We start from the raw sequence: 21,098 nt of genomic DNA on the forward strand, positions 1-21,098 counted from the left end.
CCAGTTTCCATTAATCATTCCATCATCAAGTCATTCTATCATCAAGATCGTTTAAAAGACCGAACTAAAAATTTAAAAAATAAAAAAATATGTTACTGAAACTGGGTTTAGGACCCGTTTCCATCTGGGTTTAGGACCAGTTTCCATTAATCATTCCATCATCAAGTCATTCTATCATCAAGATCGTTTAAAAGACCGAACTAAAAATTTAAAAAATAAAAAAATATGTTACTGAAACTGGGTTTAGGACCCGTTTCCATCTGGGTTTAGGACCAGTTTCCATTAATCATTCCATCATCAAGTCATTCTATCATCAAGATCGTTTAAAAGACCGAACTAAAAATTTAAAAAATAAAAAAATATGTTACTGAAACTGGGTTTAGGACCCGTTTCCATCTGGGTTTAGGACCAGTTTCCATTAATCATTCCATCATCAAGTCATTCTATCATCAAGATCGTTTAAAAGACCGAACTAAAAATTTAAAAAATAAAAAAATATGTTACTGAAACTGGGTTTAGGACCCGTTTCCATCTGGGTTTAGGATCCGTCTCCATTAAAAAAGAAAAAAACTAAAAATTTAAAAAATAAAAAAATCCGTCTCCATTAAAAAAGAAAAAAAGAAGAGCTCAATGTCATCATGGTCGTACATTTTCAACCATGCAGTGTCGTGATGCTCAATGTCATCATGGTCGTACATTTTCAACCATGCAGTGTCGTGATCTTAACAATGGTCGAGAAAAGTGGAAGCTTTTTAGGCCCAAACCACCCGAGCCCAGTTCTGTCCAATCCCCATTACAGACCCGCGTTGGGTACTCTTCGAACCCTCCACTCCAAAGCCCATTTTCCTAGGCCTTCCCTCACAATCACACCAACACCTTAAACCATTTTACTTGAACATTAAAATTTTAAATTTTAGTCTATATTTGAATTTAAAAAAAATACAAAAATTTCTTTAAAAAAAATACAAAAATTTCAAAAGTGGCATTTGAATTCAGCTCTCACAAGAACCAAAGCTTGAATTTGACGCTTAGACCACTCTCCATATAAACATTAATATTCCAAATGTTTGGATTTTTACCTAAAAATTGACCAAAATCGAATCTGAATTGGATTTCCACTGCAAATAGGCATGCTCTCTACCTCTATTCTACCACTGCATCCTCAATCATCACCGGCAAGAACTTGAAGAACAAAACAAATAATGCCCACTTATTCCCCACATCATCCATCACTATATATCTCATAAATATTTAAATAACCATACAATCCATTACAAATTCAAACTATACACTAAACCCATTTATAATTTTCATAGAAATTAAAAAAAAAAAAAAAAAAAAAAAAAAAAAAAAAAAAAAAAAAACTTTTTATTTGGTTCCAAAGGCTGTTTGTGAAGACCAAAGGGCCACTTGACCATGACTTGGAATGTTTCCAAAGTTGATTTAAGAAAAATAAGTATTTTTTAAAAGGTAATTTCTCGTTCAAAACATAATATTTTAGTCAACTAAACGAGTATATTTGACCATAGAGTTTGACTTTTAAAATTGTTTCAAAATTATTATTTTAGAGTTTTTCGAAAAATTTAAATCTTAAACTTCGAAAAAAGGAAGTAAATATCAGACTAATAGATGACGTTAAAATTAGTTGGTTAAATGTATAAAAAGGGAATTTTGAATATGTTTATTAGTAAGTAAATTAAAGTATAGTAGATTTATGGCCAAATGCAGATTTCATATTCTGTTTTAAGAACTTTCTAAAAATGAGAAATTAAAAATTGATTATAGTTTCCATTTATATTATAAGAAAAAATTATGCAATTATTTGGTAAACAAATCCTAATACTTATTTAACATTCATAAGTTCTAACCTCCTTCTACTAAACAAAAATCATAACATTTTCTCCAAATTTAACAAATTCAATCTTAAATTTAATTTTATATCAGAACAAAATAAATTAAAAATAAAAGATTACATAAATATTTTATGTTACTCAGTTATATTTTTTAATTTAAAATAAGCTAAAAATAATAAAAATATTCCTCATCTAAAAAAATATATATACAAAAATTTCAATAATACTCTTAAACTTAAAAAAAAAATTATTTATTTTTTTTTTAAAAAAATAAGCTTACAATTAACTTTTGGATAGAAAAAGTTGATTTTAAAAAATACCCTTAAACTTAAAAAAAAAATACATTTTTCAAAAGTTTCATTGATACGCTTTATTTTATTTTTTTTAAGAAAAAATTTGGACATAATTGATAACGTATTGATAAACCGTCTTCATCTATATATTGACGATAAATTTTTTAAAAAAATAAAGGTAAATAATATTAATGATATTTTTAAAATTTTATGGATATTTCTTTAATATAATATAGTACTACTAAAATTTAACTTTTCAAAAAAGTTGAAGGGTATTAATAAAAAAAAAAGTATGTTTCAAACAATATTTAATAAAATACTAACGGTTTATATCTAAAACTAACCGTAAATGCTTCAAAATTGAATGATAATTAAAATTTATAAAAAAATTTAGATATTTTTTAAACAAAATACAAAATTTATGAATATTTTTATCAATAAAATTTATTTATATACATATAATAATAAAAGAAAAAGTGAAATTAAACCAATAAAATAACTATAAACTATTAATTTTCTTAAATTCAGCCTGAATTCATTTATTCCACCATAAACTTAAATAAATAAATAAATAAATAATTTATTTTACGGTTTTATTCAAACCAAACCCCACAAACCATAATTACATTCTACTAAATTTGGGCTTTAATTCTTCTAGTAATGACTAAGTTCGATGTTTAGGGTAAAATTAAATTAAATTAAATTAAATTAAATTAAATTAAATTAATATTGGAATTCTAAGTCAACCAACTGCCGTTGAATTCCATCCCTTTAATTTAATATTTTTTTTAAAAAAATAATTTATATTTATAAAACGTATTTTTTAGGCCATTAATATTTTTATGTTACTTTCTTTCTTTTGCTTTGGTTTGTTTTTCTTTATAAGAATCAGTTCTCTCTCGGAACTCTTCCCACCAAAACCAGAAAGAAAGCTAAATTCATCCAAATTGGCCATGAATCTAAAGAACAAAAAGAAAATTCCAAAAAAATTGCAGAAATCGCTTCAGGATTACCTCGCGAAGATCAAGAAGCCAACGCCGCAGATTCAATTTCCTAATCCCCAAACTTTTTCGTCTTCAAAAAGTTGGATTATGTCTGGTTGTAAGCATCCGAAGACCCTGTCGTTCGCTATCGATCAGAAGGAAACTGACGGCGTTGGTAATAATGACGACGCCGCAGCAACGCTCGCCGATGTCGACCGATTTCTCTTCGAGAACTTCCGATCGTTGTACCTGAAAGAGGATGAAGATTGTGTTGAGAGAAAAGTAGGAGGAGGAGGTCGAGATGGAAAGAATCACAGAGGAGTTTCACCTGAATCGCTGGTTGATTCTTACGGAGGAGGAGGAGGAGGAGGTCGAGATGGAAAGAATCACAGAGGAGTTTCACCTGAATCGCTGGTTGATTCTTACGATGGATCTCATCGATTCTTCTTCTCCCCTGGCTTATCTGAATCTCTTCCGGACGATTCTCAAGCAGAATCGTTAGAAAATGCCGGATCGAGTTCTTCGTCTTTGATCTGTGAAGATCGAGGCAAGGATCCGAAACTTCCGAGCGATTGCATCGTGATTTTGAGACAATCGTCGAATCCGTCAGAGGAATTTCGTCAATCGATGCAAGAGATGATGGATGCTCATACGAAACAACATAAGAAAGTCGATTGGGAGTTTATGGAAGAACTTTTGTTCAGCTTCCTAAATCTGAACGATAAAAAATCGTACAAATACATACTAAACGCTTTCGTTGATTTGATAGTGATTTTGCGGCAGAAGGCGGAGGAGGCTCCAACGAAGCCGCGAAAAGTGCGAAGCGTGAGAATGGTGAGGAAAATGCTGTGAAATCTGCAAAGAAGAAGGACGTTGAAAGTGAAATCAAAGATTTCATAGAATAATAATCGACTTTGAATCTGAATACACAGAGAAGTGAGGGAAGAACTGCTGTGTGATTCTGCAACTTCAAAGGAGATGATGGTAAACAAATGTATTCTACATTTTTCTGAAGTAAATTCAAACTCTGTTTCCGAATCACAGTGAACATAGAATTTGGAATCCCTCTCTCCCTCTCTCTCGCTCCCGCTCACCGCTTTCCCTCCTTTTTCTCTCTCTAAAAAAATGGAATCAAATTTTTAAAAATATGTTTCATGTTCAAGTTTAATTTACTTTCCGTAATTCTTTAAATTATTTCTTAGGTTATAAATTTAATAAATTATTTTGATTTTTTTAAAATTTATTGATCTAACCAAAAAAAACTTTGGTAATTTATATATAATAAATTAATTAAAATATTAAATTTTGAGCTTATCTCTTAACACAAATTTAAAAATGAAATCTATCCATGAAAATAATTGTAGGATGTATTTTATTTTGCAATTATGTGACATGTTTATAAACTAGAGCAAAAGTTTAAAAGATCTTTTACTTTAATGTCAAAAAATTTAGATTGATCTAACTTTTAATTGCGAAAAAAGATTATAATATTGAGCTCAATAGATCAAATTAAATGATTTTTATTAATTTTGTGTAACTTTTCGAGACCTACGTGTTGAAAGGTATCTTTGATCAACATTTCTAACAAAAAAAAAAAAAAAAAAATTGTAGTAACATAACGTAGATGAACGAGGATAAGTGTTTAAGATGGATTTATTGGATGATGAAAGTCTCACATCGGTTAATTTAGGGAATGATCATGGGTTCATAAGTGAGAAATACTAACTCCATTCTACGAGGCCTTTTGAGAAAGCTCAAAGAGCAAAGCCTTATGCTTAAAATGGACAATATCATGCCGTTAAAAAATTAGAATTGATTATTATACAATTGTAGAGAGTCGTGTTCGTCTAACAAGATTCTCTATACTTGAACTATTGTAGAATTGAAGAGAAGATATTGTAGAATTGAAGAGAAGATAGTTGTAGCTAATCCACGAGAGAATGAGAAAGCAAAATAATTTTTTTTTTTAAATTTTTTTACTTTAATGTTTTGTCTTATGTTGTAGCCTAATACAAGGTGAAAATATATATATATATATATATATATATATATATATATATATATATATATATATTAAAAATCTATTAGAATTACTTTAAAAAATAATAATTTATTAAAAGATTAAGAAAAAAAATAGATTGGAGATAAATTTATAATTAGTTAAATTATAGTTCATGTGGTTTGAAATTTGTATTTAGTGCATATTTTGCCAATTAGGTTCATTACATCATCAAACTTTAAAAATATCTACTACGTTTCTAACTCTTTTTTTTTCTAATCCAATTTAAAACACGAAAAAAAAAATTATAGTTGCATTAATTATAAAATTCAAATTTAAAATATTAAGAAATAGATTAAATGCAAAAATTTAAAATTTAAAAACTTATACCTACAAATTTAAAATTAGACTAAATAGATACAAACTTCCTTACTCCACTTTATAATTTAATCTAAAATATCAAAATTGTTGATGAAATATAATCGAAAAAATGAAAAAAAAAAATTATCCCTCATCTTAATGAAGACCTCGATAATACGATATTGTGTGTTGGATGATGGAAGTCGGAATGATCATTGAATGAGACCTTTTGGGAAAGCCCAAAGCAAAGCCATGAGAGCTTATATTCAAAGTGGACAATATCATACTATTGTGGAGAGTCGTGTTCGTCTAACATTGTGAACTAATGTTAACGAGATAATGATTAGGAGGAGAGACTAATAAACAATAATAAATATTAACTAATAAACAAGATGGGATTCATCCTAATCACAAAATAAACCTAAATCTTAATCATTACGGCAATGAAATAAATAAATAAAGAGGGAAGAAAAACAATAAAATTATCCGATTGTTCCTTTACTTCACATCAGTTTGATGATGAACATTCTGCCAATTGGTAGCCGTTTCCACTGCTCCAGACTTCCTTTAACCCATCTTTTTCAGTGTCGCTCCAAGGGATCAACGGTGGCCACGTTTGGCCGGCCAGTCCGAGAGAGTTTTAGATAACTTTCACACTGAGACGATTCCTCCTCCCTCAACCCTATGCTTAGTTGCACGTTCTTCAAGCATCATGCCTCTCAAGCTTTGTGCTTCAGCGATTCAACGGTCAGGATCTTAATGCAATTTTCTGTTAGGACCAAACCCAGCTGGCTTTTGAATTGGCATCTGTTCCAGTTGCTATCGAATTGGTGCAATGGGTGAGCATTGCGCTGCAAGATAAAGAAGCCATGTTAACCCAATTCATTTTAATCTATGAATCCCATGTATGAAGAGGACATCATTATAATAAAAATGGAAGCAAAAAGCATGCTTTAATAGAACATCTCTTGAATGGCGAGTTCAATTATTATTTATGATTACACACACACAAAAGGATTTGAACACAATCTTCAGGACATCAAACCAAAAGATTACTAATTTCTTTCTCAGACCAAGCATATAATCAAAAGCCAAGAGCAAACTATTACAAAGAAACCTTAAATCCAAGGTTGAGTTTAAAAAAAAAGAAAATGATGTATTTACGGATAAAAGAAATCTTTGTGTAACATACTCCAATATGTGGTATTAAGGTCACAAAAACTATCACATGAATCCTTTTTGCCACAAAAGGGCTCCATTCATGCATATCAATATAATACTAACTAGCTTTATCCTTCAAACCACCAAGCTGAAAGAGCTTTCGAGCAGCCACTCTTCAATAAACTTGAATCCAATAATCCTTTTTAATTATAAAACTAGCAATGATGAAAGGGATTTCCTTATATATTTACATATATGAATCAATATTGTAAAATCAAATCTCAGTACAGAGAGGTCAAAAGCACACGGGAAAAAGATACTTACGTTAATGTCACGTGCTGGTACCAAGGAACTGCTCGTACAAGGAATGGTATTTTGCAGGGATATAATCCTTGAAGCTGTTGACATTTGCAGAAATGAAAAAAAAAAAAGAAGTATAAATGCAATGTCAGATTCTGGAAAATGTGATATTTCAGAAATATTCCTATAAAAATGAAGATAATCAAATTATAACCACCGCATCAGACACACAAACCACTATGTATCAGAAAAAGAAAAAGAACTTCTAAAATGCCTATAAAAATGTATATTCTTTTAATGAGTATCCAAATCAGCCAGAGGGCCCGACATCTGCAGAAGATGATTTTAGCTATAGCATTTCCACAAATACTTATGTATTCCTAGCTAAATCACATAATAATAAAGCTACAGAAAAAAACTGTGAATCATTGTAATGATGCGCTTGAGGTAACATGTCATGAAACTTTATCTGATATGGAAGCATGAGAAATTCTAGAATAAAACATAAATTATTCTTAGACATTTACATAACATGGGCATGAAGAAGATAGAATACAGACTTTGACTATGACTATGACGTAGCCTCTGAAGTAGTAGCCTAAAGGTATCCCATAATTAAAGTTGGAATAAGAAAAATAAGACAACCAAATAAACCAGCCTTCTAACCAGAAGAGAGACTATTCATGATGATAAAGGAATATACCCTGTACGAAGGCATAGCCTATCAGGCCCTGAAAATATTCCTACGATGGACTGCAAAACTTGGCTTATATTCATTGCTTTGGTTTTCAGTGCTTTCATAAACCCCACAAATTCCTTGTATTCGCTGGCACTAAGTTTATCTCTGACCTGCAAGACATCTTGGAAAATAGGGGTTATCATATCATAAAAAATAATAACTTTGACAGGACAAGACAAAATTATGGATGGATAGAAGAATTCAATTACAAAATTTTAAGAAAGTCCAAAGGAAAAGGCGATGGTTCATTGTGAAAGCTCAAAACAGAAATCATTTTCCCAAGAAGAATTATGTTTTTTTTTTTTTTTTTTTTTTTTTCACGATAAGAAGAAATAATGTTTCGGATGGTAATGTCTACATATCAAAAAAGATTTGAGAAACGAATAGAAAAATAAATGAAGGCTTTAACCTAAATATTTAGCACATTGGAAAGAAAAGGATGGCATTAAACATTTTTAGGTGTTTTAAGACAAGCAGCCCACAATAATTGATTCAGATTCAGGTGTCTAAACGGTCTACACCAATCTGAGGATTGGTCGTGGGATCTGAAGCTGATGATGCATGACATTGATAAACAAAAAGCTGAAAAAGAATAAAAGAGCCTCGATGTGTGTTGGCTCCAAAACCGTAGATATGAGTTAAGCCCAACACCAAATCAGCGTGACAAGAAAAAAGTTGTAGCATTGACAAAACGGTTCAAGGACAAGGTGATTTTTTTGGCAGCTGGAAGTGTTATACATCCAGGTTGGCCATGTAGATTAGTTAGTTTGTCAGTTAGTTCCCTAGGAGCAAGTATGTAAGTTACGGGTTTGAGTGTTATAAAATAAAGGGAAGGCATAAAAACAAAACAGTGAAGAGTTCGAAATGAGTTTGGCTCTAGGGGAGGAATTCCAGGTTATTCAAATTACCTGATATTATATTAAAAAACAAAAAAAGTTCTGTTGTTACAATTTACCTGACTCAGAAAATCAGATCCTTTAGCTTCCTCATCACCAGGGTGAACAGGAACGCATTTGATAATCTTGTCATTCCGATTGTCCGACTCTGTACCCATCTTCTGCGTAGTGTGACTATTTCTGTGTAGCAATGTCAAATCAACAACATCATTTTGCACCCCTCGGGTATCAGATGTTGAAACTTCAGACTTCACTGAACAAATTTTGAGGGGAAGGTTTTTTGATTCGGATGGTCTAGCACCAGAAGGCCCAAAAGAATTCTTCATAATTTTTGCGGAAGCCTGCTCAGTGCTGAACAACTTGCGCTTCTCTGCTACCAACAGTCTTTTGTCTGGTTGTTTATTCACTACAGAAACGCCAGTTAAATCAACAACTTCATGACTCTGATACTGAGAAGATTTCTTGTCCGACAATACTAATTTTTTCCCTCGATGTGATAGATTATTTGAACTTTTTATTTTGGAAGATAGAGAGTTAAAAGAGGTAACAGATGGACTATTGGCAGGAAGAACATCTTTCCAGCAGCTGGAATAACTAGCATCTTTTATGTTAAGGGAAGACACAAACTTCCCCGAACAATCATGACCCTCTGGCTTCTGCAGTGAAAATCACAATAAACCAGCCATAAAATATGTATCGCAATCTCAAAAATAGCATTAACACGGGGGGTGGGAGCAGTGGTGGTGGACTTGCCTTTGATACAAGTTTTTCCATGTGAACCTCGCCAAAAGATTTTGTAGTTCTCTTTTCTCCATTATCTCCTGTAAAGACATTTTTTGTTTCCAGAAAAATAAATATCTCAACAGTTATAATTTTTCTTAAAAAAATAATAATAAAGATAAAGATCTCTTATGCAGAAATGAAAACAAAAGCCGCAGTATGGCAACTCTTGAGTTCTAGTAAAAATTAGCAACCAAGTCAAAGAGCCATTTTCAAAGCTTGAATTCATAATAAGATTGAAAATTTTATTTTAGTTTTAAACATGATACAAAGAGAAAATGATCATATGTTTTTTATCCAATAAGAGAATCTTGAGTTACCTCTCTAAGTTTACGTGTGAGCATGTGACTTAAGTGATCGTTGGGATTTTAAAAAAATGCAGATTAAAAAGTTACCAGATAACGAAGTGAAAGATCCTTCATAAGAGATATCCTCCAACCTGGTAGTATCAACTCCTTCGTGTTTGAACCTTTCACTCGGATCTGAAATACAATGGAAAAAATGTACGAGGGAGGAAGAAAATTAAATTAGTGAATTATATATACAGGGAAGCCAATAATGTTAAACCTAACTAAAAGCTTGTCGATATTGCAAGTTGCATAATCATTCATTTTGAAACTAGAAAGCTTGCATAAAATCAAAATTTATAGATGATAAAAGCATTACATAAGTCATGGATAAAACGAGTTACCTGACAAGTCAAACAAATCAAATGTAGAGAAAATATAGTATTGTTTTTTCACGTAAAGGTTTTAAAGTGATCAATATAGTATTGCTCCAAGAATTGATATAAAAACCACCTCTTAAGGTTCAATGACTCGCACAAACAGTTAATTAATACAGTAGACTTGCCTTCAGGTTTTGGACATATCCGATTTTCATCATCTCGAAAGAATCGGGTCAATGTGTAAACTACGTCGCCAAATTTAGAATAACACTGCATTAGAACAAAGGAGTTGTGAAGGAAGTTTCATGAATAAATATATTTCTTAAAATAAATTCCACCTTGATATGAGGCTGTATCCAAACTGATATTTGAGACTGACGACTTGAATGGGCAAACCTATTCAAATTAATGTTTAATTGTAAAATCAATAACTACTTGGAGTATACCAAAGAAAAAAAAAGTGGGATCAATAAATGATTTCAAGGAGAAGTTAAGATTAGACAGCAGGCAAATACAAAAGTGATGATAATACAGACTAGACAATGCCAAGCGTCTGGTTGCTGACATTTAATATTCCAATATTAGATTGAACCATATACTTCTAGAAATATCTAGTAAGAAGACGAAATCTTTATGATTCCTGAAGATAAGAAACGACCAACTAGGTATAGAACACCCATATATAATTTAATCAAGCAAATTGCTAACAATTTCAACCAATGAAAGGCAAGCAGAAAACGAGTCCCACATAATTTCATTTAGACCTTCAACAATTCTACTAGTCTCGTTAATGTGGAATTAAAAACTAGAAGAAAAATACCTCTCGTCACAAAAGATTATGGCTCCATAGTCATGGCGGTGACGTATCACACGTCCAACTGCCTGATTGACAGCTCTCAATGCTTGTTGGGTGTACCAGTTCTCTCCCGTCATAATCTGCCTCATCAATAACCCATGACTTACAGGATTACCACTAAAAAAAAAAAAAAAAAAAAAAAATAGAACAGTAGTTGCACTAAAATACTTTACCTGATAGTCTCCTTTTTGTGAATGTGACTGATGATCTAAATAGTCACGCTTCAAGCGAACCTGTCACACAGAATGTCAAATCTGAAAGTTAAACCCAAGAACAAAGACAAGGGAGAGCAAGGTCAACCTGCATATAACGTTTATGCCATATGAAACTTATTTATTAGTTGGGAAACATTTTACTTGGAAGTTGGGACAACCACATGGTGAAAGGAAGTTTCTTCCTAGACAGAAGGAACTATCTAGTGGGAACTTGGTCTGATGAGATCCATTTGAGGCTGGACAAGAAATAGTTTCGCTTATCATGAAAATAAAAATGTTGGATATCGTAGTCAAATCAATCTAGACCCAGTACCAATTACCTTCTGCACTGACATAACTGATGACAGTATAGGTGAACATAAATCTTGCTACGTTAAATCTAAGAATAGAAAACTTCAACCCAATAGAGCAAAGTACATATTCTTCAGTAACTACAAAGGAAATTCAAAGCTCATGCACATATATTTTAGGGTAGGAAAGATCATACATGTAGCTATGTGTGGTTCCAGAGTATGCGTCAATTCAAGACCAACATGAAAGTAATAGAAACCTTACAGATCAAACAATGGAGAATCTAAAATGATGAATCATATTAGACTATTAACATCATTGGGCTATACACTATCCAAAGTTCAGCGAGAAATTGAGTTCCAGTTCTATAATACAGATTGGCGTATCTCATTGACTATGAGGTAGGAAGTAGATAAACTAACCTTTGGATCATTCCTTGAAGCAAAAGGCATACCAGTAATGATGACAGCTCGTCCAGCATGATCAGCAAAATCTAATCCTTCACTCACCTGTGGAGGTGTGATACAACCATCCATGATTCACAACTTTAATATGATGATGCTAAGAGAATTAATTGAATTTTGCATCATTATTATTAAGCAGAAATTATCTTAAACTAGCTATCTGCATTAATTATCACGAAGTAAGCTATGTATCTTAGCCCGATGTGAATAATGTTAAAGCAACGCACAATGATATTCCATTCCATGAAAAGCTACCGCAAACGCAACTTCATTAATAAAAGGAAGACTTGCAAATACCACATTTCTAAAAAGGCAATAATCTCTGTCCAACTAGAGAAGTCTATAAAAAAGCTGTTTAGGAAAAACATCCCACAAATCAGCCAATTCTCTACAAGATTTTTAAAATCTTATTGTTCCTTCCCAGCCAAAGAAACTAAAGAATAACTTTTCATTCATTAAGCCAAGCAGGACCTTCTTTAGTCAATTTGAGCTTCCAAATGGCTGAGATGTGGATTGTCCTATATCCATGGGAAACCCCCACGCCACTCTGAGTCTCTGAAAATGACAAATAATCTAGTCCAACATTTGTACAACTCCAGGTGCATGGATAGGTGGATAAGTTCTTTTTAAAATTAACGCAAGAGGGAGAGGCCAGGTTTATATGTACACTTCTCTTCACTCTCCATATTGCTGATGCTCTTAAAGATCAAAGTCCACGAGAAGATTCTAACTTCTTTAAAGATTTTTCAATTTTTGGCCTATATTTTCTTGGTTAAATTAAAAGTTTAGTCCTCAGATTCTCAAAATTGAGTCAAATAGGCCTTTCAATAATCTGTAATAGATCTCTGGAGTTAAAATAATCTAATAAATCCTTGAACTTTCAATTTTGTGTTTAATTGGTTAGGCCTTATTCGACACTTCTTAAATTCCACCATACCTATACAACATAAAATTCTTAAAAGATCTTATGACCTTTCAATTTCATGTCTTTGTAAATTTTTAAATAATTCAAATATGAAAGGACCTATTACACAAAATTCAAACTTCATAACTACACTTGCAATTTAACCTATGTTCATCTAGCAATTTATGGAAATCAAGAGAACCGTATCTGTGATTTTATATCGGTGACAGTGTGCAAAAGACTGGTCAATTCCACATTCTCCTACTCTTTGAAGAGTTCTCTAAAACGTAAATCCCAGTTGATCCGCATTCCAACTCATCAGAATTCACAAAAGCATATAACTCGAGAACTTATCTAAACAGCACTACTTAATCCTTAACTATCTAAGAAAACTTCTTTTATGATATCGAATATAAGTATAACCAAAGAGCGGCCAAATCAAACACATCAGATCAAAGCAGAGGATTCACCTAAAAACCTTAGAAAAATGGTTCCAATATCACATATTCATAAACTAAGAAAAAACACAACAAGGTTTAGTCATATATATGCATTTAGAGAAGCATTCTTATATTGCAAACATGTTGACAAGATCTCCCAGTAGAAATCTTACTATTTCTTTCTAACCCAATATTAATATCAACTAAAAGAAATTCAAGATAGTGGGGAAGTCAGGTTGGGGTGAGAAATGTTATTCCAATCCCAATCAAGTTTTTATTTTTATCCCCAATTTTGACCATTTTCTCAGCCAGCATGGGGATTTCAGGTAGGGCCCAGGTCCCATGGTTTTTTTAATCCTTAAATAATTTTATCTACCTTTTGGTAGGCAAAACTCTATTTTTGCTCCTAAATGCTGCCCACTTCTAACCTCCAGAAGAATGAGAGATTTTACCCATTCTGGCCAAAGAAAAAGCATACAGAGGCATCCCAAGGCATTTTACTCTTAACAATAAGGCATACCTTCCCACGACAAACAGCAAAAAATACTGCACCATTGGATGATGTGTCTTTCAGCTTGAACATATAGTCCTGTCACAATATCAACATGCCACATCATGGTACAGACAAAACATCACACGATGACTAAAGCTCTTCTACTTCCATTTTTCTTCTCTATTTTTAACATTTCCAGTAAGTTATGTACCTCAATTGACGAAGGAAACAATGAAGATTGCCTAGGTTCTATAACAGGCTTCTTATGCTTGCAAATCCTTTCCCAAATTGTCGTTGAGCTTGAAAGGCTCTATAGATTGTGGACAAAAATTTTCATCAGAAGAAAGCAAAAAGAATAATATGTAGGTTATTCTGCAAGCAATACCTGGTTCTTCCAGCAGCCAATGCACTGGTCTAGAAAATAGTATGATGGGAAGAAGACAAGCAAACCATCGGGTACAATACGTGCAAAGTTGACTGCGACCAAGAATCCAAGGATTACATCATCATGCTCTCAATAGACTAAAATTAGCTTCACGATCAATTTTAGCATTTGCAAAACAGTTATAAATGTCTAGATTATACATACAACTGATTAAAAATCATTTTGTCGAGTGAGACTCCCGTCGTCCCTCTAAATTCTCGAGTATACTTGGAATTATAGAGTAAGAAATCTAGCGTACATTGAAATGGTGATTCTTGGAGATAGAAGTTCAGTAATGAGGAGACTGAAAGACAAGTATTGCATCCGCATCCAGTTGAAACTAGATTGTTCTTTGTTCATAGTAATTTCATTGATAACTTCATATCTTGTTAGAAAAAAAAAAGTAACTATCACGTAGAGGTGCTTGATGAGCGGCCTCAAAGGAAAGTTGTCAAAGTGGCGATGCCAGTTATGAAAATTTGTTGATTGGGAGCCAACTGAGAATATCGTGAAGTCTTCACAAGAGAAATTACCATGCATTTTGTGGTGGGTAGCAGTTCTTGCCCATAAAGATTGCTGGGATTGCACAAATTTGTAAAGCCAGAAGTAGATTCTATTTTAAAATGCTTAGATGGAGCTAGATGAGGTTTGAAGACATGTTAAATTTAACGTGTCCCCTTGGGTTTCTTATGCCAAAGAATTCTTTAACCTTTACAGAGCACAGTTTATGAGGAACAATTTTGTATTGCATTTGACTTTGCAGAATGGAGTTAACGTCTTCCTTCATGCCCGTTTTTGGGGTCATCCTTTGAAAAGAGGGGCTATAATCATGTGGATTAGTTTTATCTTTGCAATCTTTAGGTGGTCTGGGGAAACACTGGGAGGAGTTCTAGTGTATCATAGTTTTTCATGCTCTCAAGTTGACGTCTTCTCTCAAAGGCCTTCTATCTCTGATTTTACCTACTGAGTTGTTTTGTAACCTTGTTTTTTAACTTTTTTAACCCCTTTTGTATTCCTTCGTGTATGGATGAGGGCGGGAGGAGGGGTATTATTTTTCACATCGACTCTAAAAGCAGAAAGCTTATACATACCAATAGCATTTCCAAGGTCCAGCTTATATGCTTCAGACTCGCGATTCCAGTAGGAGGAGTTAAAAGAACAACCCGATGGACCAACAGATACAACTCCAGCCCATATCTGATTTGAGGATATGACATGAGGGTTCTCCAACCGGACAGGAAAATCTCTGGGTTCACAATCAAAACACCCAGAATTAACATTTATAATAGTTCTGGATGGTCGAAATGTGCAAGAAAGAGTTTAATCAAAGCGACCAACAGTTTCAATTCCTGTGCAAATGAATCCAAAGGAGATAAAGTGCCAGATGTCAAAATAATAGAGCCCACTTCCATTTTGGGAAATGCTTCCAAGGCCATGCCAGGGTTAAAACACCACCAGCTGAGTGTTCTAGATGCCTTGCCTGAAAAAGAAAAACAAAAGCATGTAACAAAAATGGCAAAAATGTCTTATATCCCAGTGAATGGAGAAATCATTTTTGTTTGAAACAATTGCTTATAATGTCAAACAATATTATAAGCTAGAACTGAAACATGTAAAAGTAATAATCTATTATGTATGAGTGTAGAAAGAAACTGACCAATTGATTCTCTACCATATGAATTGAGATTAGGTTCACTGGCTCAAGAACCAGACAGCTACTTGCTAGCTTCAGGAACTGAGCGAATAAATTGGCTGGAGCAAGGACTAAAAAGGTCCTTTTTATTTATGCCATTCAATATTTTCAAAATAAAAAGACCAGGTAAGATTAAGAACAGAAGATAGATTTTTTAATTATTTCACAATGAAGAATAAAGGATAGACGGGAAAAATGTTAGCTTGTTTGCAGCCATATAAAAAGGTAGGAGAGCGTAGTGCCCAAAACTATTCCATTGTTTATCTCTTCTTTTAATTGGTTTCATGGGATCCAATAAGATTTTATCTTGCCACATTACAGGGCAATCCCACACGTTATCATACGTCAGTGAATTAATTCACTTCACCTGATCTATAATTTGAGTAAACATAAGCATCAAACTTTCAACGATCTTCTAAAGAAGCAGCTAAAGAACGTAATCTACCTATGGCCTCAAAACACCAGTTTGTGCCTGCCCTGCAGAGTTAAAACTCGGCCAGATCATGAGCCAAACATTTACAAAATTGAGTGCCTAATCAGCAAATAGACATTAATAGAATTACAATCATCGCTATCTGGTTTTACTTTTCTTTTCTAATCATGGTCATTATAGTTATCATGCAGAAAGACAATGTCCTATTTATATCTTAACTAGCCAAGTTAATTAAAGAAAAAAAAAACATTAAGTTATATATGAGAATAACAAGTTTATAAAAAGAAGAATAAATATAAGATGAAATTCCACTCCAAACATCAGAATTGTAGATTAGAAGCACCTTTTAGGCCATCTATAGCACTTGCTTCATTCTCTTGCACGTGAACCTAAATGAAATGTTCAAAATAAGATGCTGCCAAAATAGCGAGGTAAAAATAAGAGCTGACTAGGAGAGAGCTCGATTGGACAGTCCTGGCAATAATAAACAATATTGGCAAATTTTATCTTACTTGGTAAAACTTTGCATGCTCATTGCCCTTCTCTCTAAAGACAATATCAAGGATATCTGTAATGCTTTCCAGCCGACAGCCTGTGTTCTGCATCTTCTGCTGCTTGTCTTCTTCAAGAAGTATAGCTGCTTCCTCGATTATGTCTTTAAGCTTACAGACAGACTCATGTGTGATATTGAGCTCTGCCAGTAGTTCGTAGATGTAAGGTCCAGGCTTAGTAAATCCTAATTCCTTGGACTGAATCGGGATCTCAGATATTCCCTTCTCAAGCTTCAGGAGAAGTGCTGCATGATTTTAAAATTAGCTGGTATTAAGAATTCAATGGAAAAGGCACTGAGTTCTAGTCTCTCGTCAACAATTATATTATATGAGAAGTGCAGTTCAAAAGCACGATTGTGCCAGATTAAACCGCCTGGGTTGATGTCACAACAATTGTCAACGTGAAAATGATTCACCAATTGTAATAGATAGCTTAAAAAATAAACCAGCAGATGTGCAAAACAAAAATAACCAATAACACTTCAATTGTACAAATCACTATTATTTACTCCAAATTACCTCGAAGTATAGAAAAATTATCTGGATTCCCTGATTTGTCATTTGATTCTTCTCTTCTCTTTATGGAAAGATCAATACAGCTTTTGGCTTCAGAAATACAAGCTGTCAGCAGCCAAGAAGTTAAATCAAAAGAGGCTGCATCTGCACATATGCTTTCCTGCAAGACAATTATACTGCTTCAGTGGCTAATCATATATTCCTCCGTGATACAAGGAACAAACACATGATCTGTAATCTCATTAAGGCTTGGACATAGTAATACAAAAAGATAGTACAAGACAAAAAAGACTCTAAGAACGTAGTATCGCTGTTCTGAAGTTAAAAGCTGCTTACTAAGTTGTGAGCTTCGTCAAATATGAGTATGCTGTCTTTCCAATCAAGGACAAGAGATTTTCTATATCCACGATCAATGAGATAGTTATATGGAGCAAACATTATATCAACAGCCTTGTGAAGCTCCCGCGATACATAATAAGGACATCTAAAAGAAAAAAACATCCAAATAGCATTACACAAGCGCCATAGCAATTTCACCAAACCAACTCTAATATAACTTAACAGACCGGCATGAAAGCAAAAACGTATTAGATGAAAAAGGACCTACGGCCCAAAACTCTTTCCAATATTGACCAGATCTTCAATGTCGATAGGCTCATCTCCAAGATGTGGATTATCCTTCACATAGCCTACAACAGAATTGAAGTATGCAGAAATAAGTTTTTCCAATTGTTAAAATTATTATAGATAGCAAATACCTAGTGATTGTAAGAAACATTTAAGAAACTTGGAAAGTAATATTTCAAAGATTCTTAGTATCATCACTACAATTTTTCAACAAGATAATTAAGAAAACCAAAGCTGTTATCCTAGAGTTGAAATATCCTTTATGCTTAGATTCTCAATGTACTTGCCAACCTTTTCTCTTACTTCATCTTTTGGATTAGGAAAAAGGATATTTTCAAAATTTAAGTGATTCAGATGTGCAGCTTTTCTTTTTCTTTTTTCTTTTTTCAAAAAGCAGCATATAGCATAAAATGGCCACAGATTTTTCAAACAGAAAATCTAGATTTTGGTTCCAAATAATCGGTAAGACCAATATCAGATAATATGACTTGAATTTGACAAGACCAAAATCAATTTTGCCTCTTGCAAAAGATGTTTTAGACTGTAAGCTTCCGTCCTGATCATTTTTTAATATGATCATTATGAATACCCTCATGCTAGTTCTCTGCACTCTACGAAAGTTAGATACCATGACAATTTCAAGAAGTTTAATCATGTATCTGGGTGGACAAAGTACAAAGTAGGCAATGCAGATGCAATAGATCGATAGAGAATAACCAGAAACTCGAGTAAAATGGTTGCAATGACGGTTTCCACGTTTTCGGCAAAGTGATCGGCAAGCATTGTTTTGTGTTCTCCCACGGAGTAAACTCACTTCATCATGAATGCATAATTGCTCTCGAGATCCTAGAACTACCATCTTGGGCCTGCATGTATGCAAATTTCAAGAAGCTTCAAAAGTCATTCAGAAAATAGTAACAATTTTTCACCAACATAGTCAGCTTCCTCTGCACAAAACTAATATGAACAGAATAACATGTAAATCTCACTAAATCCAAGAACTTCCACGATCAAAATGTGAATCCATAATAAACAGGTCAAACCCTCCAACATCCATGTCCTTGCTCCGTAAGTATGAACTCTGACCAATAGGCTATGCAGTAACTCGGTCATTAGATATATCGCTTGGCAAGTAATAAACAGCAGTTCATGGTCAACTTCTTATAAAAAATTCCCTAAATGGTCATGTGCACTATGCTTGAAAGTGGTTGCAGACAAAATAAAATTTCATTGAAAAATTAAGTTGAATGATTCTTTAACAGGACTAAGAAATAAATCACGCTTCCTAAATATGGAAATTAACTTTAAACCTGTAAGAGGTTTTCTTCAACTCTTGAATAACTTGCCGAAGTTGGCTGTGAGTGCGAGTTGTGTACACAATGGTTGGAGGTCTTGTCGAAGTAGACTCTGATGATGAAACATTCATACCACCCTCAGTATTTTGGCTGTTCCATACACTCCGACCAGATGAGAAGTCACCCAAACTCTTCCTCCAGGCCAATGTAGCACAGAGTAGGCAAAGTGTTTTCCCAGTTCCAGTTGGACTCTCTAAAAGTGCATTACATTTCTGTCAAATAACAGTTTGATCAGGAGTGTCTTACAACGATTAAAACCCTTTTCATAGGAAGTGGCCTATAAAATGCCACTTATATTCAGTAATTAGACATGGCAATAAATATCGTGCTATGTAAGTTTCAAAACTAATTATTAAAACATAAGATATGAAATGAGTTTACTGCTTTCCATCAATAATTCAAAGCAGGCCAGAGAGGAATTCAAGAATGCAACAGAATGAACAACTACCTGATCCAAAATGCAAGCTGAAGAAGAGGTGGAGGATGGACAACAAGCTATAAGGGATTTGGAGGATATTTGAAATTTCATAGATTTTATGGGACTGCTTAGATAGTTTTCTCATATATCATTGAAAAGAGTTTGTTACTTACGAAAAAACGCCGAGCAAGTTGAATTGAGCAAAGAAAACCGATGCAATATACCACTGAAAATTATCCAATGCTACAATTTACACACATACTAGATGCCATCTGAATAGAATGCACACCAAAACACTGAAAACACACATAGAAGTGAACGGTTTCTTTGGTAGTTTAATCATTTGCTTAGTAGTTCACTGTAACTAGAGCAAATAAGTGATCAAGAAACGCTCCATGTGAATTTTTCGGAGAAAGATCAATGAAACTATAAGATAATGCCATGTGAAATCTTACCCCCTGGAGAGATTGAATAACTTTTTCCATGTAAACGAGCTGGCAATCGTAGGCATCAAACGGGAAGTCGACATCGATACCTCTGATTTTGTATCTCGGCATTTCTTTCCTTTGTTCTTTCTCTTGAGTTTGCCGGGAAATATCGATAAATTCTGGTGTTGATCTTCTTCACTCGAATTATGAACATGATAACCTAGACGAATTTGTTCATCGACTCCCATCACTCTTTCCCGCCAAAATGACCTATGTTACAAAACGACGTCATTTCCGCGAGCGAGGGAATGAATTTTGATATATATACGTTCTCATGGCTTTGCTTTGGGCTTCTCCAAAATGTATCAGACCGGAAGAGTATTCCTTGATTATAAATTCATGATCATTCCCTAAATTAGCCGATGTGGGACTTTCATCATCCAACATTATAAACAGACCTCTCAAATACAATATATCTATTTTGTAGTTAAAAAAAATGGTTAATCAACCCATCTAAAATATCTATAAATAATCGGCTTTCATCGTAAATTAATAATTATATTTTCATATATGAATTAATTTGGTAGTTATACCTAGTAATATTTAAATGTAGATAATATATAAAACTTACAAATAATATATAAAAAAAATCTATAAATAATAAGCTTTCGTCGTAAATTAATAATTATATTTTCCGATATAAATTAAATTATACAAATAATAATAAAAAAAAGAATAAAATAATGTTGAGCCTGCTGGGCCCAAGAATGTCTCCAAGTGCGGAGCCCGGCCCAGCCCAGCGTACAACAAACGAGGAATCTGAAAGGCACAGTGCGTCTAGAACTTTCTAGAATTTTAATATCGCTCTAGACGATTCTAGGACCTCGACCGTTCCAATTCTAAGGGCTGCACATTGAATCAATGAATAATTAAAAAATAAATAAATAAAATAAAATAAA

At 33.3% G+C, this 21,098-nt stretch overlaps 2 protein-coding genes across 4 annotated transcripts; one reads left to right on the forward strand and one right to left on the reverse strand.

Moving 5' to 3' along the window:
* Positions 1-2,890: 2,890 nt before the first annotated feature.
* On the forward strand, positions 2,891-4,242 carry LOC111807387 (transcription repressor OFP14). The gene has a single exon (XM_023693098.2). The coding sequence runs from the start codon at positions 2,989-2,991 to the stop codon at positions 3,979-3,981; it is 993 nt and encodes a 330-aa protein (XP_023548866.2). The 5' UTR covers positions 2,891-2,988; the 3' UTR covers positions 3,982-4,242.
* Positions 4,243-6,175: 1,933 nt separating this feature from the next.
* On the reverse strand, positions 6,176-20,388 carry LOC111807623 (RAD3-like DNA-binding helicase protein). Of its 3 annotated transcripts, XM_023693425.2 has the most exons (24): positions 20,167-20,384; positions 19,249-19,505; positions 18,656-18,804; positions 17,919-18,000; positions 17,648-17,795; positions 17,315-17,471; positions 16,757-17,040; positions 16,588-16,633; positions 15,457-15,598; positions 15,210-15,364; positions 14,080-14,171; positions 13,906-14,004; positions 13,722-13,790; positions 11,816-11,902; positions 11,061-11,120; positions 10,852-10,967; positions 10,370-10,427; positions 10,217-10,301; positions 9,760-9,846; positions 9,338-9,405; positions 8,644-9,240; positions 7,653-7,798; positions 6,974-7,047; positions 6,176-6,339 (listed from the first exon to the last, which is right to left on the reverse strand). In XM_023693425.2, exons 1-23 carry the CDS (start codon positions 20,266-20,268, stop codon positions 6,981-6,983), a joined length of 3,153 nt encoding a protein of 1,050 aa, XP_023549193.2. In that variant the 5' UTR covers positions 20,269-20,384; the 3' UTR covers positions 6,176-6,339; positions 6,974-6,980. The 3 variants fall into 3 exon arrangements, 2 of the variants coding, with proteins under 2 accessions (XP_023549193.2, XP_023549194.2); XR_015423229.1 differs by lacking the exon at positions 6,176-6,339 and having other exon boundaries at positions 7,017-7,047; positions 7,653-7,809; positions 20,167-20,388; XM_023693426.2 differs by lacking the exons at positions 19,249-19,505; positions 20,167-20,384 and having other exon boundaries at positions 17,915-18,000; positions 18,656-18,791.
* Between the last annotated feature and the right edge of the window lie 710 nt (positions 20,389-21,098).

The sequence above is a fragment of the Cucurbita pepo genome, chromosome 12, assembly GCF_057944985.1.
Source record: "Cucurbita pepo subsp. pepo isolate OVF chromosome 12, ASM5794498v1, whole genome shotgun sequence".
Classification (NCBI taxonomy): domain Eukaryota; kingdom Viridiplantae; phylum Streptophyta; class Magnoliopsida; order Cucurbitales; family Cucurbitaceae; genus Cucurbita; species Cucurbita pepo.